Source organism: Puntigrus tetrazona, chromosome 19 (genome assembly GCF_018831695.1).
Source record: "Puntigrus tetrazona isolate hp1 chromosome 19, ASM1883169v1, whole genome shotgun sequence".
In the NCBI taxonomy this organism is placed as follows: domain Eukaryota; kingdom Metazoa; phylum Chordata; class Actinopteri; order Cypriniformes; family Cyprinidae; genus Puntigrus; species Puntigrus tetrazona.
Window position 1 is genome coordinate 2,733,209 of NC_056717.1, and position 19,077 is coordinate 2,752,285.

The 19,077-nt window shown below is 37.8% G+C and overlaps 2 protein-coding genes across 2 annotated transcripts; both read right to left on the minus strand.

The window, feature by feature from the left end:
• Positions 1–527: 527 nt before the first annotated feature.
• Positions 528–2,922, minus strand: stmn1a (stathmin 1a). Its single transcript, XM_043217017.1, has 5 exons — positions 2,782–2,922; positions 1,743–1,789; positions 1,448–1,620; positions 1,068–1,259; positions 528–997 (listed from the first exon to the last, which is right to left on the minus strand). Exons 2-5 carry the CDS (start codon positions 1,756–1,758, stop codon positions 932–934), a joined length of 447 nt encoding a protein of 148 aa, XP_043072952.1. The 5' UTR covers positions 1,759–1,789; positions 2,782–2,922; the 3' UTR covers positions 528–931.
• Positions 2,923–9,377: 6,455 nt separating this feature from the next.
• On the minus strand, positions 9,378–18,325 carry LOC122323398 (cAMP-dependent protein kinase inhibitor beta-like). The gene is made up of 3 exons (XM_043217207.1): positions 18,290–18,325; positions 10,214–10,370; positions 9,378–10,135 (listed from the first exon to the last, which is right to left on the minus strand). The coding sequence occupies exons 1-3, from the start codon at positions 18,308–18,310 to the stop codon at positions 10,053–10,055; spliced, it is 261 nt and encodes an 86-aa protein (XP_043073142.1). The 5' UTR covers positions 18,311–18,325; the 3' UTR covers positions 9,378–10,052.
• Positions 18,326–19,077: the final 752 nt, after the last annotated feature.

Sequence of the window (19,077 nt, forward strand, 5' to 3'; positions counted from 1 at the left end):
CCACGCTATGCCTGCTGACACAGGAACGACTTTCTCAGGGGAGCTGGAAAAAAAAATAAATCACACATAATTTCGGTCTATACTGGATTTATTAACCGAGTTGTATTAACTCAACATGAAGACTTCTCATGAAGCACAATATGTAATACCTGGTGAAACTGCTTTTTCAAAACGGTCACTTGTTTTGAGGTAACACTGAAAGCCAGAACTGTATATTTATTCAGATGTTTTTATCCAAATTTACAGTAACTTTGTTTTGATGACCCCTTATTGGAGGATTCTATTCATAATTAATAATTTTGCACCTACATGTTAACTCTCATTAGATTACAAGTAGACCGATTATCTGCTAACTTTGATCAACTTATTCTAACCTCGTCTACCAATACTGTAACACTAATGAAAGTTTCTACATGTAGTTGCAAATTAGTCTCATAAGCATGTTAACAGAATGTGTTAAAATGACATTTTTACAAACTAAAAATTAACTATTTACGCAATTAAAAGCAAACAGACACGATACAAACTTGGTTTAAGTACTTTTATTTGGTACAACCGCTAACTGGTCAAAGAGGTCAACGTGTATTGCCAATTTTTGCATTCAGGTCTAAACTATGAACAGTCTATACGCTTGAAGCGATAACACACAAGCAAGCTCGTAACCAAGAAAAGCAAAAAGCTCAAGAAATAGACTACACCTCATGTTAAGTACGTACCAGCTTGAGAAGACTAATATCAGACGGCAAAGCACACCGTTAAGTGAAGGAGAGTTAACCAGGGTGTAAAACCACTGCTACACACACACACACAGATAGCTGCACTCGTTTTCTGAACATGGACCCACAACGACACGTCTTACTCTCGTGTGAACATGAAAAATATCTTTGGATAAGTAAAAAACACCCATCAGAAGGCCCCATAACTGTGGGTTTCAGTTTTCTTCACAGCTGACCTCTTTGTTCTCTTTGTTTTTTCGAACCTCTTCCAGCTTCTTGTCCTAAAACAGAAAAATCGATTATTTGTCACCATAAAAACCGATACGCGTAAACGCACGGTCACCTTTATACCTTTTCTTTGAACTTCTCGTTCATGGCCGCCATGATGGCCGAGCGGTTTTCTTTGTTGGCTTCCATTTTCTGGTTCAGTTTCTCTTCTGCCATCTTGCTGAAATTGTTGTTTTCTTCCAGAGCTTTCTGAAGCACCTCCTTCTCATGCTCGCGCTTCTCTGCTAAGTGTTTCAGAACCTCGGCTTCATGAGACTGGAGACATGGAGAAGAAAACAGCATTAAGTTATCAAAAACTGTCCGATTAAAAGCGGTCAATTAACAGATTGGACAGAAAACCCCCTTTGTATATAAAAAGATTCCCTCTATAGAGCTCTATACTCGATACTTAAAATGTTAACAAGAACGCATTGAATGTTTTATAAAACGGTGTAGGGATGCACCTTGCGTCTCTCTTCTGCAGCGTCTAGTTTTCTCTGGATCTCCTCCAAGGAAAGGTCCTTCTTCTTCGGAGGGGAGAGAGGGAACTCACCCTTGGCATCTGGAGTGGGACTCGCAAGGATGACCTCAAAGGCTTGTCCCGAGGCACGCTTGTCCAGCTCCTTCACCTGAATATCTGAAAACAAGTTCTGCTTGTTAACCGCAGAGCTCAATGATCATCTGCCTGGAGCACAACAAACATCTCCAGACACATGCTGCAACAAGCACGCTTTACGCATGTATAAATACAGGCCTTACCGCTTGCAGATGCCATTGTTGCAGAAGACTAGATTGTTGAGGTGTGCCTGAAAATAGCAAATACTGTTAAACATCTCGTTTGTCCAATAACACGCACATAAACCTAGTCACACTGCACACAGGATGTTACTCCGCCAACAAAGAGGAACTATAATAGACCTATACACACACACACACCTTTTAATTTTTCTTAAAATAAATATTTTTCTCGACGTGCACAACAGGGGGTCTTGTTAGAAAACTGGGGTCCCAATTAAATCGGTTTAGACGACGACAACATGTCCGCGCAAAGTTTTGCTACAGCTTCGCGGGGAAAAAAACTGGCGCGTTTTCTTCAAAGGCGCAGGAAGCCCCCTCCCCTAAATACTCCACCTGCACATGTGAACACCACAGACTCGGGGAGGGGGGGAAAAAAACATAACACTGTCATTAGAAGTCTGGCATTTTTGTGTTCTTGCTTTAAAAATGATACAACGATACTGAAGAGCCTTTGAGGAGAAACAAAGGCGCTTTTATTAAAGACGAGGAGAGAACGGATGCAAACAAAGACGAGCGTGCAGCTCCGCCCCGCACTCTCTACCTCTCCACGAGAACTCCTGCGCGCTACAAAAACATTATGCAATCTCGCTGTATTTGGACTTGCAACGGTTTGATGCACGAACAGCTCATTATGAACGTGAACCCACGGTGTCAAAGTATGTGGTGCGGAAAGTGCACGAGAAAGTTTAGCGTATAATAGATCAGATAGTGACTTTCATACTTTTTATATTACAGTATGCCAGAATGTTGCCTTAAACGCGACCTAAATTAGCACATGAATCTTCAAAAACAGTTCGGAGCGGACCACGCAGGTGCTGGATAAACTTGAGGCACTAACAATAACAAAAAGCGCGCTGTGTAGACGAGCACGCCTCCCTCAACTCTTATTGTACGACACAGAAATAGAAATCTGCACTTAAGCAATCCTACTAGCGCGAGACGCGTCGCACATATTTATAAAACCGTGTGCGTTTTACCATAACAATGCAGGCACACCCACCTTCGGACAAAAAGACCCAGCTTTCAATGATGACAAAGCTCGCCTCGCGCCGTTTTCTCACTTCAACGCAGGTCAAGTTCGCGCATAAAAGGATCGAATTTATGTCGTCACGACATGTTCCCGCCGCCCATTGGCTGCGCTCACTGACCGCCGGAGGATGTAGTTCTTTCTCCAAAGCGGCGCGATACTTGAGCGTTGTTTCGGGGTTTTTTTTTTACCTCTACTGATATTTATATACGATATAGGCGTAATGATTGTTTAACTGAGAGGGTTATGTTACAGCGGGTGATGCTATCCGCTGGTGGTGATGAATTATGTCTCATGTAAATTAATGTCTGTATTTTTTTTGTCGATAAATGTTAGCTTTTACATGTTAGCTTATACACACACACACACACACACACACATATATATATATATATATATATATATATATATATATATATATATATATATATATATATATATATATATATATATATATATATTTAATTTTTAACCATTTAGGCTACTAGTTTTCTACATAATTTGAATTATGAATAAAATATTTTTTATTCAATAATTTTTATCCGTTAATTTTAAATAGCGATATGTTGTGTCGATGTCAGTCAATATGATCAGTCTCACATGCAGCAAAAAATAATAATTATAATCATGCATTAATTAACACTGGCAGTGTTCCATGTCATGTTACAGGCCAAGTCTGCCATCAGTTGTTTTGTTTTTTTTTTTTGGATCCGCATGTCATAAGCCGGGACTGAATACCTCATCTTCCACATTTGGATGTGCATAATGTTGCATGGCAAAGGGAAGTGACTCATCATATCAGCCTGAAATGATCCAGCAGGGATTTTGAATAATATCTTCACTTACTGAGCGTGCATAAATTTAGCCTCCTCGCATTCGCCGATTTGGGTCTGAAGTCTATATTGAGGCCGCGGATGAAAACATTAATGCTGTGTTGTTCAAACATGTCTGAAATGAAACACGAATGGATTGTGAATGTCCGTGCTGTGCTCTCGTTGAGACATGCGCCTGTTAGAAAAGGGTCTGGAAGTCTGAAAATAGCTCCTGGTTTTAAACTCTTGGCACTCTCTGACAGTTGTTACTACACGAGTTTGAGAGAGAAGAACCAAAGTAGCTTTGTAGAAACGAAGCTTTTTAGTGCTCGGATATATTTAGGATCTCCTTTTGTTCCCAGACACAGGACAGTGAAGTTCAGGATTGAGCTAGTCATGATGCTGTGAACATTCGCGGGAAAATCTCTTGACTTTGCTTCTGATTTTGTATCAGTTTACGTCTGAGGCACAATGAATGTTATGAGCAATTTGTTGTTATGCTTGTCATATCAGTTTACATGCATATATAACTATCTCTGATTCAAGTCAGTCTGCTTGTGGCAGTCAACATCTATCAGTACTGCTGCGTTCGTATGTAATCGTCTGAGAAACGTGTGTGTGTGTGTGTGTGTGTGTGTGTGTGTGTGTGCAGGCGCACTGTTGGAGGAACAGATGGTGTTTAGCAGCTCCTTGCCAACAAACCACAAGCCCTGTCTGTGTGGGGCAAAAACAGGCATGCATTTTGGTGACCTGAAACATCAGATAGTAGTCTGTTATACAATCAGTGTAAAAACAATGAGCATAAAATCTTTAAAAAAAAATGTATTTATTCAATATTCTAATTTTCTGAGATACTGAATTCGGGGTTTTCATTAGTTGTCAGTTATAATCATTAAAATGAAAAGAAATTAACTGATTAATTAATTTGAAAAATATCTGTGTGTAATGAATGAATATAATATACAAGTTTAACTTTTTGAATTAGTGAAATAAATCAACGTTTTGATGATATTCTAATTATATAACCAGCACTATTATATACCAGCTATATATATATATATATATATATATATATATATATATATATATATATATATATATATATATATATATATATATATATATATATATATGCCATCTTGCTGACTGAAATTTTATTATGATTGCATTCATGCATTGAGTTTCGGTTTTATTTTCAAGCATAGAAAATATTTTTATTGATTTAATGACCATTTAGCATTACTGTCTGAATATATGTGCAATGGTGATAACATGTAAATGCTTAAAAGGTTAGAGTCTCATGGACATAAAGTCAGACTGTGAAGAAAGACAGAATTTTGTATGTGATTTTTGTTTCTTTAAAATAAGCAGAAACCCTGGTCCCCTCTTGGTCAGTGTTAAGTGACAGTCCCCTCTTAGTAACATAGACGTGTGTGTGTGTGTGTGTGTGTGTGTGTGTGTGTGTGTGACATTACCTCATGTCTCCACTTGTCAAAACGTATAAATGAATGGCGGTAGTTTCCTTTAAGGGTTGGTGTAGGTGATATAAATTTGTCCATGAAGGCTGGAAGTGGGAAAAAAATGTGGTGTGCACAATAAATAAGCAGCTACTTCTTTTGATAAATTAAGCAAAAAATTAAGTGGTGAGGTATACCACTCGGTGATACCTCACTGCTAGAGGACCTTAGTGTGTGTGTGTGTGTGTGTGTGTGTGTGTGTGTGTTTGCTCTGTTCACAGCTTTGTGATCCGAATCAGGACAAAGGAAGTCACCACCCAGAATTTCCCAGAATACAGAACAGGGAAGAGACCTGCTCCATAAGCACAACAACCGAAATCAAATCCAGTCCACTCTCTAAAAAAAATCCATTTGAACCACTTTTACTAAATTTTAAAACGCATTCAAACATGAGCTAAATCTTTTCAGATTATCCTCTGTCAGTAATTCGTGTAATTCGTGCCATAGTGAGTGTTTGCTGTGCCCCCACTCCAGCAGGAATGGTTTGATCTGAAGAGTCTGAACCAGCCTGAAAATCAGACTATAAAATTAATACCTGAAGTATATATATATATATATATATATATATATATATATATATATATATATATATATATATATATATATATATATATATATTGAAGTAAATATTCACTCAGACTGAAATGGATGGCAACACTTTATTTTAAGGACCATTTTTATTAGCAATCATTTTTATTGGCATGAGCATATTTTAGATCCCTTAATCCAGCCCATACCTACATTTAACAAACACCATGTTAACTATCAAGAAGTAGCAAATTAGGATTTTATTGAGGCATGTAGTCATAACGGCCAAACTAAACTAAACTAAACCAAATACATTGAATTTAAAATGCTTATAGATGAAATTTCAAACATTATTAATAGAGGAAAAACTCTGTTGTATCTATATCTATATCGGTTTAAAATAAGTTCTTCTAACAGATGGAAACTTACTTTATTATTATTATTATTATTATTATTCCATAGCATGCCACAGCATATTAGCAATATGTTTTTCAAGCTAACCTCTGCTTCGTCTTCGGCTAAATCCAATTTGACTTATGAAAACACGCTCACGTCAATGACTGTCATTTTAAGGTACTTTTTAAAAAAATGTTGTTATATAATATTAACACGTGCTGCGTATTGACAAGAAGGCTGTAGCGGCACGCCGCATTTCTTAAAGGAGAAAGCTGAGAGCTAATGATGTGCAAATGTCCCGAGCAGAGACTTTCTTCTGGATGAGATGGCGTTCAAAGAAGACGTTACTATAGCAACAAGTTACGAAGCAACCGTGCCCGTGAGACGCTGATGCAGACACAGGAGCCCAGACAAGAGCGGTCTAGAAACACACTGGAGTACAAACAGTGTCCCAGTCATCGTGTATTCTCTTATTAGCGATGTTTATCCTCCCTCTCTCTCTCTCTCTCTCTGATGTGAGGAAGAGGAAAGCCTCCATCTAGAGGACGGACGGGGAAACGGACGACATACAGCCTTCAGAAGCAATCTGCTCAGGGGTCGATGAAATACTTTTAGAGCAAATCGGTTTGTCCGTCTCCTAACGGGACGAAGCATTGACACGGAGACCGGTTTCAAGCTCACATCTCAGGACCTCTTGAATGTTTTAGCAAACCAAGCTAAATCTCCTAATGCGATTTCAGTCACCTTTTCTGACAGAAACGCTTTCTGACGCACGTTTTTTGAGCCGTTTTATTGAAACGCCAAATCCCACAAACAACTAAAGATGAAATTTACAAGAAGAGATCAGAATCTCTGCACGATAGAAATATACAGAATCTTCATTTTGCTAAACATGAAAATGTGGAGCAGCAGACCTGATTAATAATGAAACGCCATGAAAACACTATCGTTTTGCATTTTCATCCTGAAATATGACACTTCACACAGTTTTTTTTAGTCATGTGATTTCAGACCTATGCTCAGAAATACTGGCGTAATTATTGAGACGTTGCATGGATATGATGAGCATGAATATTTGGCTAAAAGGAGCACCTCTAATAAACTTTTATGGCCATGCTAGTTCAGAGTGTGCTTGACTTGTTTGACAGCATTTTTTCTTCACGTTTGAATAAGTCGAGACAAGTCTTGGTCCCATCATCTCCTCTGTCATTCATTTTGTGATACGGGAATTAATTTGAAAGGTGAGCCACGAAAAGGATCTGGACATTGTAGATAAAAAAAAAAAAAAAAAAATACACTTTTGGTAAAAAGACAAGCTATCTGTTATATGTTTTATTGTATAAGTGTGAAATAGCACATTTTTTGTTTGTTTGTTTGAATGAAAATATAGTTTACATTTATATTAAATGCCACTGATTGCACACAAGAGTGCCTTTTTGCCAACTTAAGCGTATTATTTTTGAAATATGCATTTACGGTAAAGCAATGTATATAAAACGTGTATGACATGTATTTAAATTAGTGCTGTCAAATGATTATCTGCGTATATTTATTATGTGTTTATAAATACACACACGTGCATATTTACGAAATATAAATATATAGACAAAAATATACATGTAACTATTATATTAATACAAGCTGTATGTGTGTATTTATATAAACATAATAATTACGCACAGTCCAAACATACATTAAGTAAACAAAAATGTTTATTTTGGATATGATCGATCGCGATTAAAGCATTAATTTGAATATATTTGTAATTCCACGTTTGCAATGATTAAGTACATCACAAATATATTTACATATTAACGTAATATCAACAAAACAGTTTAAATGATAAACGACTGCTGTATTGATATTATATTATCAATAAATGTTTTTCCGACGTACCAAAAGGTCATTACATAATTGTTTGTGTGCTCTGGTGTGTTAGTCTATGCACGAAAATACATGACGCATGACAAAAACCATAACCATAATGCAACGACATCTAGATATTTAAAGTGTCTCGAGCGTAGACTAACAATACGTTACAGGTGGAAGCGGTTTCAATGAGTGATGGCCTAGAAACAAAGAAACAAAGCCTAAATACGCAGTAAACACTTTCACTAGAGAGTTTGGAGAGATTCCCTATAAACCCGCTAAGTTTCGAATGTAAACATGCAGGACGTTTAATCGTCTCCCAGACGTATGAATCTTTCACGCCGCGCACAAAATGGCACGCAGATCAGCGAGGACTCGCGCTTTGTGAGGTCACGTCTGTTAAAGTGCTAACAGCCTCGAACAGACGTCCCGTCTCAAGCTGCTGACTGACAGAAGGTGACACCGAAAGCTGCGACTCTTCCCCGACATACGTGTCTGCTGTCTGTGAGAGGACACCTCTCTCTCCATCGTTACGCTTCGCAATATTGCAGTATTCCACGTTAGAGATGGACGGAAACACGAAACGAGCCTACTTCAGCGCAAATCTGGCAACCATCGAGCTCAATAATAATAGACGATTTGCCTGAAAGAAAAAAGAAAATGAGGTGTCTTTAATTATTCATTGAACTTTGTTTAATTTTATTTATTTTTATCCCAAGGTTGGTTAACATTGGTTAACAAAATGTCTTTATGGCTGCGGGGGAATTTTAAGAATATAAAATTGGTGGTCAACTTATCGATATTTCAGTAAAAAAGGAATTTACAAAATATACATACTACTTAGATTTACATTAAATTGACACTTAAAATATACGAAAAAGTGCATATATATACATCTTTACAGTTTCTGGCACCTAAAAAGTACTTGCTTTTCAAATAATCTGGGCTGCTTTAGTGGATATTAGAGAGCATTAGCGCCAGCGGGTTTCTATAATCTTGGGAAATGCAGCTTTGGTTTGCGAGTCTGTGTCTGTGTTTTCCTCGTGGCTTACTAAAAGGCTGCGCAGATGAATCGTCGCTGACAACAAGCCCGCTCGCTTATATTCATCAATAAAGTGGAAACGAAAGCGATTGATAGAAGAGCAAATCTGACAGGTGTCCATTTCCATTTTGACATGCCGCAGCTTCTGTAGTCTGTTTGAAACACAATGGGTTTGGTTGCCAATATCATATGTATGAAATGATTCCTGTCTATATTAGTAACTGATGACCGTGGCTTGCAGTATTATAATACTATTAGAATTTCTTAGTAATTACAATTTTGGCTTTTGTTTATATTTTCAGTTTTCATTTATGTTTACGTTTTTATCGACTTTATTTGTTTTTTAATATATATTTCTATGAATTGATTGACTGTATTACTGTAATACATTTTGAAGCAACATTATTTTATTTTATTTCTCCTTTATTTTATAACAAAAAAATGGACCCACTTGGACGTACTTCCAAATAAAATCACATGATACAGTATATTTTACACTCTATGTACATATAAAAAATACCTTCCAGTAATCACATCTGTATTTGATTTGGTTACACTTTATTTTAAGGTGTCCCTGTTCCAGTGTAATTGTAACTACACGTACATGGTTAAGGTTAGGATTAGGGTTTGGTTAAGGTTACCTACGTGTAGTTATGCATAATTAATTGCTATAATAACAGTAAGTGCGTGTAATGTGTGTAACAAAGACACCTTAAAATAAAGTGTTACCTTTACTTTCAATACTAAATAGAAAAAGTTCAAATGAAAGAATTATTTCTTTTTCTGCATGAGCACATAGTTGTTAAATACACCTGTTACGAGTAGGACCAACGTTGTTTTTAGCTTTAGTTAAGAATAAGATCGCTGATTGCTTAAAAGCTGATGTTTCTGCTCACTTGCAGTGAGCGTTTGTCTGGCCCTAGACGGGCAACACCACGTGAGTACAGCTGCCCTATCGTCTCAGTGGAATAGCACACACACACAGCGTGTGCAGTAATCCAGTCTTGTCCCTGAGGTATCGCCACAATTATATTTCCTTTTCTTTCTCTCTCCGTTAGTGTGGGATGCGAGGAGGAGCTTTCAGGATCCCTGTTTCTCCTCCGAGCTCTCTGGAGGGAGCGGAGCCTCCTGGGTTGTTGGAGACTGAGCTGCTCCGGGACCGTCTGCAGAAGAGCGAACGCCAGGTTAACCCACAGAGCACCGAACCCGTGTGTGTGTGTGTGTGTGTGTGTGTCACTGACCTGTGAGCGAGAGCTCGGCTAGTTTGAGGGGCAGGTCCGAGGGACTGACTCCGGCAGGAGAGCCCAGGATGTCAGGCAGAGCATTACGTCGACCTGATCGACCCGACGACGCAAAATCCAACGCCGGCTCCACCTCCGTCATCTCACCACTGCCATTCTGCAAGCATTCATCAAAAACCGACCAGTTCAGCAAGAACAATACAAGCTGTCTTCGTAACACTCTTTAATGTCATGTAAATGGTTAGCAAAATGCAGTGAGACAAATCAAAACTGAGCAAAATTGCCACTTGTATGTAATTAGTTGCTCATTAACATGCTTATTAGCATACTGGCACTTTTGTAGTACTTAAAAACCACATATTCTGCATAACCACATAACCATATTCATCACTTGACAACTACTCTGCTAAATAAATAATAATAAGCAGCAAATTAAGAGTTTATTAGGCAAAAGTCATAGCTAATGGTTTGTTAATGGTATGAATTGGACCTTGAAATAAAGTGTGACCAGCAAAATTAAATCAATTAAATCACTTTTATTTATACAGCGCTTTTAACAACACAGGATGTATCGTATCAGTATCAAATAGGAAAATAGAGTGATAGTAATGTATAATGACGAGATTAAACATTTATTTGTCTTAAATGCAGTAATTAAATTGCTAGATAATCGCTAGAAATGAAGTGTCCCCAACTAAGCAAGCCAGAGGCGACAGCAGCAAGGAACCAAAACCATATCCGTGACAGAATGGAGAAAAAAAAACATTGGGGGAAACCAGGCTAAGTCAAAATTAAACACAATGGGCTAGTTGCGTATATCTCCGCCGCCATCTTGGCTTTCGCTAGAGCGAGTGTGTGCTAAAAGTCAGTGTTTAAAATATGTATATCACTTCATATGCAACATTTTTCCGCTTAAGAATTATGTAAATTTACAATACTTATTTCTTTTTTAAAAAATTGTATTACATTAATTTTTATATTTTTTTTATAAAATAGACTATTATCTGTGATTGATCTTCAAATATCCAAGTCTCAGTCATACCTAAACATCTGTTTTTCACATATTTTTATATTTTGCACATAGTCTCTTTTGATTTGAAAATGAATGCACAAGAAATCGTAAAAATGCATCCACTGCTTATAATTATTAATGCAACAGATATTTCACAAACAGATAAATATGTTTTTAAAATACCACTATCCGCTTTTTAATCCGAAAAACATGAATTATTCACTATATAGGCGAGTTTCGTATGAAGTTTCCCCAGCAAATGCGAAAGACTCAAGACCTGAAGTAAACATGCACACACTCGCATCGCCGAAGCTCACCGGCGCCATCTTGTGCGCCGAGCCCACTCGCAGAGCTTGATTGACGGGTGATCTGACCAATCAGAACGCGTATATTACGCTGCTGTCCGCCATTTTACCCGACATCTACAGCCGCCGGTCTCGATATAAGTCCAATAATAACACAGTTTAAAAGCTGAGCGTCCCGACACCTTGTTTAGTATCAGAAGTAACCTGCTCGGTCTTCTCTGTCGTTGTATTGTCAGTTTTCTTTGCTCTGGGATGTATTTTACGCTGCGCGACAACGTGTGTAGTGTGAGAGCGGCATTTTTTGTCCATCATGGCAACAGTAACTAAGGAGGGCGGGTTTTCGATTCAAACATGAATCTAAATAAAAAAAACAAAACAAACCATTTAAACAACACATTTAGAATTTTAACAATTATGAATTATACACTGAAAAACGTTATATATAAAATAACTGTTTTTAAGTCAAATATTGTATTTACATCACTGAACCAACCTATATGCATTAACTCCTACCAGCCAACAGTTTTAATGGGTTAAATCAGGTAGACATAGCCGTTGCTTTTTACAGTATATGATCATGTTCGTTATTGCATATAGTGTTTTATCTGTTCACACCGAAGCCTACTGATGATAGCATACTTGAATAAATGCAGAAAGTTGTTTCTATGGTAATGGATTACAAAAAACAAAAAAATGCTACGACAAACATGTAACCATCTCTCTTCATGTTTAGTGAAGCCCTCTGCCCTTGTGTGTTTTCACTAGGGAGAAGAAAAAATATGTTTATGGTTCTTTTAGTCATGTTGAAGCTTTGCTTCAGTCGCCACTTATTGTAATTGCATGGAAAAGAGTGACCATAGTTATAAGTCTTTTTTCTTTTACACAGAATAAACAAAGCAGGTTTGGAACGTCATGAAAATGACTTAAATATGAACATATTTCCAGTATAAACTTGTATAAACAACACAAACGTTGATCTCACCCCTCACACCTCCCAAACTGGCATTAACTTCTTCCAAAAGTTGGCTCTTGTCTAAATGCATCCAGTGTAATATTATGCAAAATATAACTTCTATGTCTGTAAGATTCACCCACAGAAGTGCAGAAAGACGGAGAGAGAGAAAGCAAGCCATCTGTTCTCACTCTGGCCTCACACCAGAAGAGTTCATCTAGTTTACTGTAGGTCTGGAGGGCATCATCTCCCCATCCTGTCCTCTGTGGGAATGCCCTTCTTGCCAAAACTTCAAACTCAACAATCTTTTCTGATATGTGTTGCTGCCTTATAAACTGCTTTAAATCACTTTTTTATTTTGGTTTTGGTACAATTTTATATTATGTGGCCTTAACTACTATGTACTTACATTTAAATGAATCATTTGATACAATGCACTTATTGGGAACTTACATGTGTTTACATCGTACTTATATATATTTTTTAAAATAGATGCGTGTAACTACATTTGTAAATAATTTTTGTAATTACATTTATAATTACACTGTTTCCAAATCCCTTCCACCTTAACTAACCTTAAACCTACCTATACCAGTAAACATGTCCCTAACCTTACCCGTATCCAACCTCATTAGCAACAAAAGGGTTTTACAATACATTGAGAACACAATAAGTACATAATACTTATCTTTTAGTCAGATAGATACAAAATAAGTCCAACTGTGAAATTACTGTAGAAGTAATGCAATTGTTAACCTGGAATGTGCTGTAATTTCTCACTAAAATGTCTCCGAGTGCTATTGTAAGCTTGTGTTTGTTTCATCGGTGAACACAGCTTAAACAGTCACTCACCACGAACTAATAAAACCAATCAAAAATAAACAGCAACAGCAACAAAACTCATATTCGTAAGCTGTACGCTTTACCTCAGCGTGAATTGTTCATGCCCCCACAATCCCGTGTTAAAGAGGTTCATTCAAAGGTCTTTAATTACTGTCCCTCTATTTATAGAGTGGTAGAGCATGTGCATGTCTGTCGTCCTCTTGTTCCGCTTCCATGGCAACCGCCACATTATCATCCAAAGAAATGTAAAGCATCGCCCTTTGCACAAAGCCAAATGTAATGACAATAGAACAGATCAAAAGCTGTCAAACACAGATGTGTTTTGAGGTAACATACACACACACATATGTACACATAAACGTTGAACTTATTTACATTTAAAAGATGTCCCGTTCACTCCCATTCTTCCATTTCATAGTTAAAAGAAAAAAACCTGTCATGTGAAAGCATGGGAAAGGGAATAAGAAATAAAGAGGCGATTAAATGAATCCTCGGGGATGGATTAGACACCCCTCCGTCTGTTTAAACTCTTAACTCTCTTTTGCTTCATCTCACCTTCTTACATTCTCTCAGTTTTTCTTTCTGAGCCTTCTGAAGGATCAAAGTCTGCTTTCACATTTTCAGGTAGATTAATGCCTCCGGCTAAACCTTCTCTTGAAACTAACACACACACAATGTCCTAATTTCCCCAGAGACGGTACAGAAATGTATATTTTATTGGGATACTATAGTTACAGAAAATGTGTTTGCATTATCATTTGCTATTTTTATTGGCAGGTCGGTCCCCTGAAACGCATTGTCACCATTCAAAAATGTCATTGCTCCGAACATTCACTCCTACTTGTACTAATGTAATGTATGCATGATTTTCCAAATGTGATTTTATTTTGCCAGGTCATCTGCTGATTGTACGTTTAACAATTGTGTCTCTATTTCATTTCAAATTATGGCAGTACAGTGTATGTAAGCCTCATATAAGGCTAAAAACAAAATTATACAGCAATGAAAAACATATAAACATATAAAGAATGAACTATTCGTCTCTTTTCTGGCTGTATTTTCTTCTCTTTGGTGTAAAAACTGAGAAAAAGGGGTAGATTTTGCAGATGATATACACTGTGGGACAGCAATACTGTCCTCCTCGCATTTTTGTTTAAATGTATTTCTTTTTATTCGTTTAATTTCGATGTCATTAGGATATTAAGAAAGCAAACATCAAGAAAATTAGCGGTGTTTTATTTCGCTATTTCTTATATCACCACTTAGCCCTTTAACCATTTCTAACTGTATCTGTTCGTCATTTTTAAGGTAATCATAATTTATCTGCTCCTCGTTTATTTTCTCATTCTGATGCTCTGCGACTCTTCTCGGGACAGCAAACGATAACAAGAAAGAAAGGAAAAAATACAATAAAATAAAGAAGCAGCAGAAGATAACGATAAAAAAAACTCGCTAGAGAGAGAGAGAGAGAAAGAAAGTGAGAGAGATCAAGCATGTGTCTCTTTTAATAACGGATCTGTAAGTTTAACTGCTCCTAGTACAGAAATGATTCGGTTTTATTGATAAAGTCGCGGCGCTTTAGTTGTGCGCGCCCATGCTCCGCGTGCACGTGAGTGAAAGTGCTCTTTTGTTGAGGGAACATATTTGTTATTTTCATTCAGCGTATGTTTTGCTTTTTTTGCTGGCAGCCAGTAGTAAATTATATATATAATTGTTTTGATATATATTTACGTATGTGGACTGATGAGCGTAGTCACGTGACTAGAACGCTTCGCAGAAATCACCTTGGCGCCGTCTATGACGTCACAGAGCAGGTTCCGAATTCCGAAAGTTTAGAATCTGACAAATATTCAATCTGTTGATCGCTTCTACAACTCGTTTGTACTCTGCTTGACTGCAAGATTCGCTCTGCTGTTCAAACATATTCTCTCTTCCTAATCGCACTCTTAATTCAGTCGAACTAGGAGTCCAATATATTAAAGTTTGCAAGTCTGTCTGCAAGACTTTGCCCCTTAACTAGATTCAGTTGGCTTCCCCAAACAAAACCATGCTGATCACGGTCAGCCTGGTGATGTTGTGGTGGTACAACACCAGGGTGAAAAATAAATCACCCAATACAGTGAAAGAGGAGGCCCCAAGGGACAACAGGAGTGGCATTTCACAGAAGGTGAGCGCATTATTGTATGATCTGTACATCTGCATATACGAGTCATTCCTGATGTTGGGTGTCTTGGGTATCATGAAATGTAGAAAATCAAAAACGTGTCAATGTACAATTACGATAGAAATTTAAGCATTAAAATGTCCAAGAACTATTCAGATTTCTAAAAAATCAGGATCCAGTACTATAACAGTTTCTGCCCTCTTTTTCATGTGACACAGGATCTGAGACTGCCACTACCTCTGCAGCTAACGCTGTTCCTGAAACAGACTGTGTACCTGAGGACAGTGTACCTGAGGAGGACAGTGCACCTGAGGAGGACAATGTGCCTGAGATGGACATTGCGTCTGAGGAGGACATTGCACCTGAGATGGACAGTGTGCCTGAGACAGACAGTGCACCTGAAGAGGACAGTGCGCTCGAGGAGGACAGTGTGTCTGAGATGGACATTTCGTCTGAGGTGGACAGTGCACCTGATGAGGAAAGTGCACCTAAAATGGAAAGTGCCCCTGAGACCATCTTTGTCCCTGAGACAGACAGTGCGCCTGAGACCATCCTTGTCCCCAAGAAGGACAGTGCACCTGAGATGGGAAGCGTGCCTGACACCGTCTTCGTCCCTGAGCTGAATACTGCAGCAGAGACTGATACTGTCTCTGCGACCGACATTGTCCCTGAGATGGACGCTGCCTCAGTGATGACACTGCCCTTGACGCTGAATCTGCCTCTGAGACTTTCACTGGCTATCAGTCTCAAACAGCCTCTGAGTCCGAAACTCTCTCTGAGACTGACCCACCCTGTGAGACTGGCCCTGCGTCTGAGAGTGACACTTCCATTGAAAGCGACATCTGTCAAACTAAGACTGCCTCTCAGATTAAATCTCCCTCTCAAATTGAAGCTGTCTCATAGACCGGCGCTGCGTCTCAAACTGACAGTGCATTTCACAATGACAGGGCGTTTCAGACTGATACCTCAAAGACAAAACTGCCTTTTAAGGTCCAGTGCTCTGGAGGCTACCACTGGCTCTGAGACCGACACTACCCCGGAGATCCTCCTTGAATATAATGAGGGTTCCAGGGGCTCTGAGACTGACCCAGACACCACCTCAGAGTCTGACTCGACCTCTAAAGCTTCCACTGTCCACCGTCTCTGAGACCCACAATCCCTGAGCCCCTTTTAACTTCAAGAACCTAACCTATCCTTTATTTGGTGGAATAAAAAAAGCATACATGAATACATTTGTCAGTTCTACATTTCTTTCTACATGTTCTGTATTACTCTTAAAGGAAGGTAAGTCTTGCTGCAGAGAGGTCCACGGTAAAAACAATGCTAAGCAATGCGTTTCATGTCTGAAATCATTCTACAGTAAAAGGCAATGCTGTCATATTTGACTTGTTTTTATTTTAAAAAAGTACATTTACGTTCGCATTCCAACTGTTTGATGCTAACACCTTGCAAGTTGAGTACACTGTAAAATAATAGTTGATTAATTATACGGTATTCATTGATGTAACTTACCCGTACAGAATAACTAACTATAAGTAGATTCCATTTCAAGGTTGTAGCAAATTAGCTCAAAAAGCAGAATTAATATTAAAATCAACTAGTGAACAAGTCATTCTCACATTTGTTATTCGTACCTAAAAATCTAATTTAGCATCTCTTTTTCTCTCTGCACTTTAAATCTGCGTCGCCACAGTTCTTTTCAACTCTGACTCAAGAGAATGTAATCCTTGGTAACTCACAAGAAAAGATACTTGCATCAGATAGTCATGCCTTTAGTATATCTTTCAAATTTGTGTCTGTTGTTTAATTACCTTTCAGGCAAACGTTCAAGAGTTTGTACTTTCTGGTCATTTCTGTTGAGCCTAATATTTAGGTTGGTCATTTCTTGGGTGGTACAAACCAAAAACACTGAAACCAGCAAAAAATGTGTTGAAATGGCTAGTCCAGACACTCAACCTCTGTGTCCTTTCAGAGTTTTAACCTTGAACTGTGGTTTGGTCATTTAGCATATGAGCAGCAGCCATCAGATGCCATCTGGCTCCAAGCACTGGCACGACCTCACAAATCAGTCCAGCAAGGGTTATCAAGCTTGTGTTTGCCCTGTGGTGTGTATCAGTTTGTCTCCGAGCATCTTTTTCTTTAATGGCCAAAGAGGTTTAAATGCAATGATTGGAAAAAAACTGCACAATGGCGTACAGTCAGGGCAGAGGCTTTCTGATGGGAAATGTATTTCGTTCTTTCTTTGTTTATCAGATTCCAAAAAGTGAAAGACACTTCATGTGGTCTGTTTTGGGCCTCATTTATTTTGTGTGTGTGTGTGTGTGTATATATATATATATATATATATATATATATATATATTTAAGATACTTATTATGGTTATGAAGGCTGCATTTATTTAATCAAAAATACAGAAAAATAAGTAATATTTTGAAATATGTTTTAACATTTATAATAATAAGTCTCTATTTTACTATGCTATTAAATATAATTCATTTCTGTGGGTCACCAAGCCAGTAGAGGGAGCCCTTACCTCTGAATGACCTGTGATCACTTCCTCTGCTGCTACTTCCTGTTTTGGGACTATAAATACTGCAGCAGGCCCCTCACCTGCACCTTGCATTGTTTATTTAAAGTTAGCCTAGCCTTGTGTTTCCCTCATTGTAGATTCTTTGGTTTTGACCCTGTCTGTCTTTGATTCTTTGATTGTTTGCTGCCTGACCCGACCTCTGCCTGTTTTTTTTGGATTCTGTTGTTGCCTTCCCTCCTATACTCTTGTTTGCTGTGTTTCGACGTCTACCTGCTTAGACCATGCCTTCATCCAATAAAAGCCTGCAAATGGATCCGCACGCCTCAGACCCCTCATTCATGACACTGTGATTCAAAGCAGAATTTCTATCAGTCATTACTTCAGTGTCACATGATCCTTCATAAATCATTCTAATATGCTTATTTTTTATTAGAATGATCAATGCTGGAAAAGTTCAAAAGAACAGCATTTATTTAAAATATAAATATTTTGCTAGCGATATAAATCTTTGCCAGCACATCTTATCAATTTAACACATCCAAGCTATATATAAGTTTTCATTTCATTCTTTCAAATAATAAAAAATAATTAAAATTTACTGACCCAAAATGGTAGTTTAAATTGTTAGAAAGGATTTCAATTTAAAACAAATGCTCTTCTTTTTAACATTTTATTCCTTCAAGAATTCACTTCACCCATGTTTCACTGACTGTTCAGGAGAATAGAAGTAATAATGAAATTACATTTAGGCCTGGTTTCACAGACAGGGCTTAAACTAAGCCAGGATTAGGCCATAGTTCATCGGACATTTAAGTAATGTTTTTTACATATGTGCTTGAGAAAACAAAAGTACTGACATGTTTTAGGATTAATCAGTGCATGTTTCTATCAGTAGATTACATTTTAGTCTGGGGCTGGGCTCAAGCTTTGTCTGTAAAACCAGGAGATAAAAATAACTAAGTGGGTCAATTTGCATTTAATATGCTTATATAACTTCAATTAACTTGTAAATAGTAGTTATATTTACTTATTGAAGTTAAATACCTAATATTCAACAT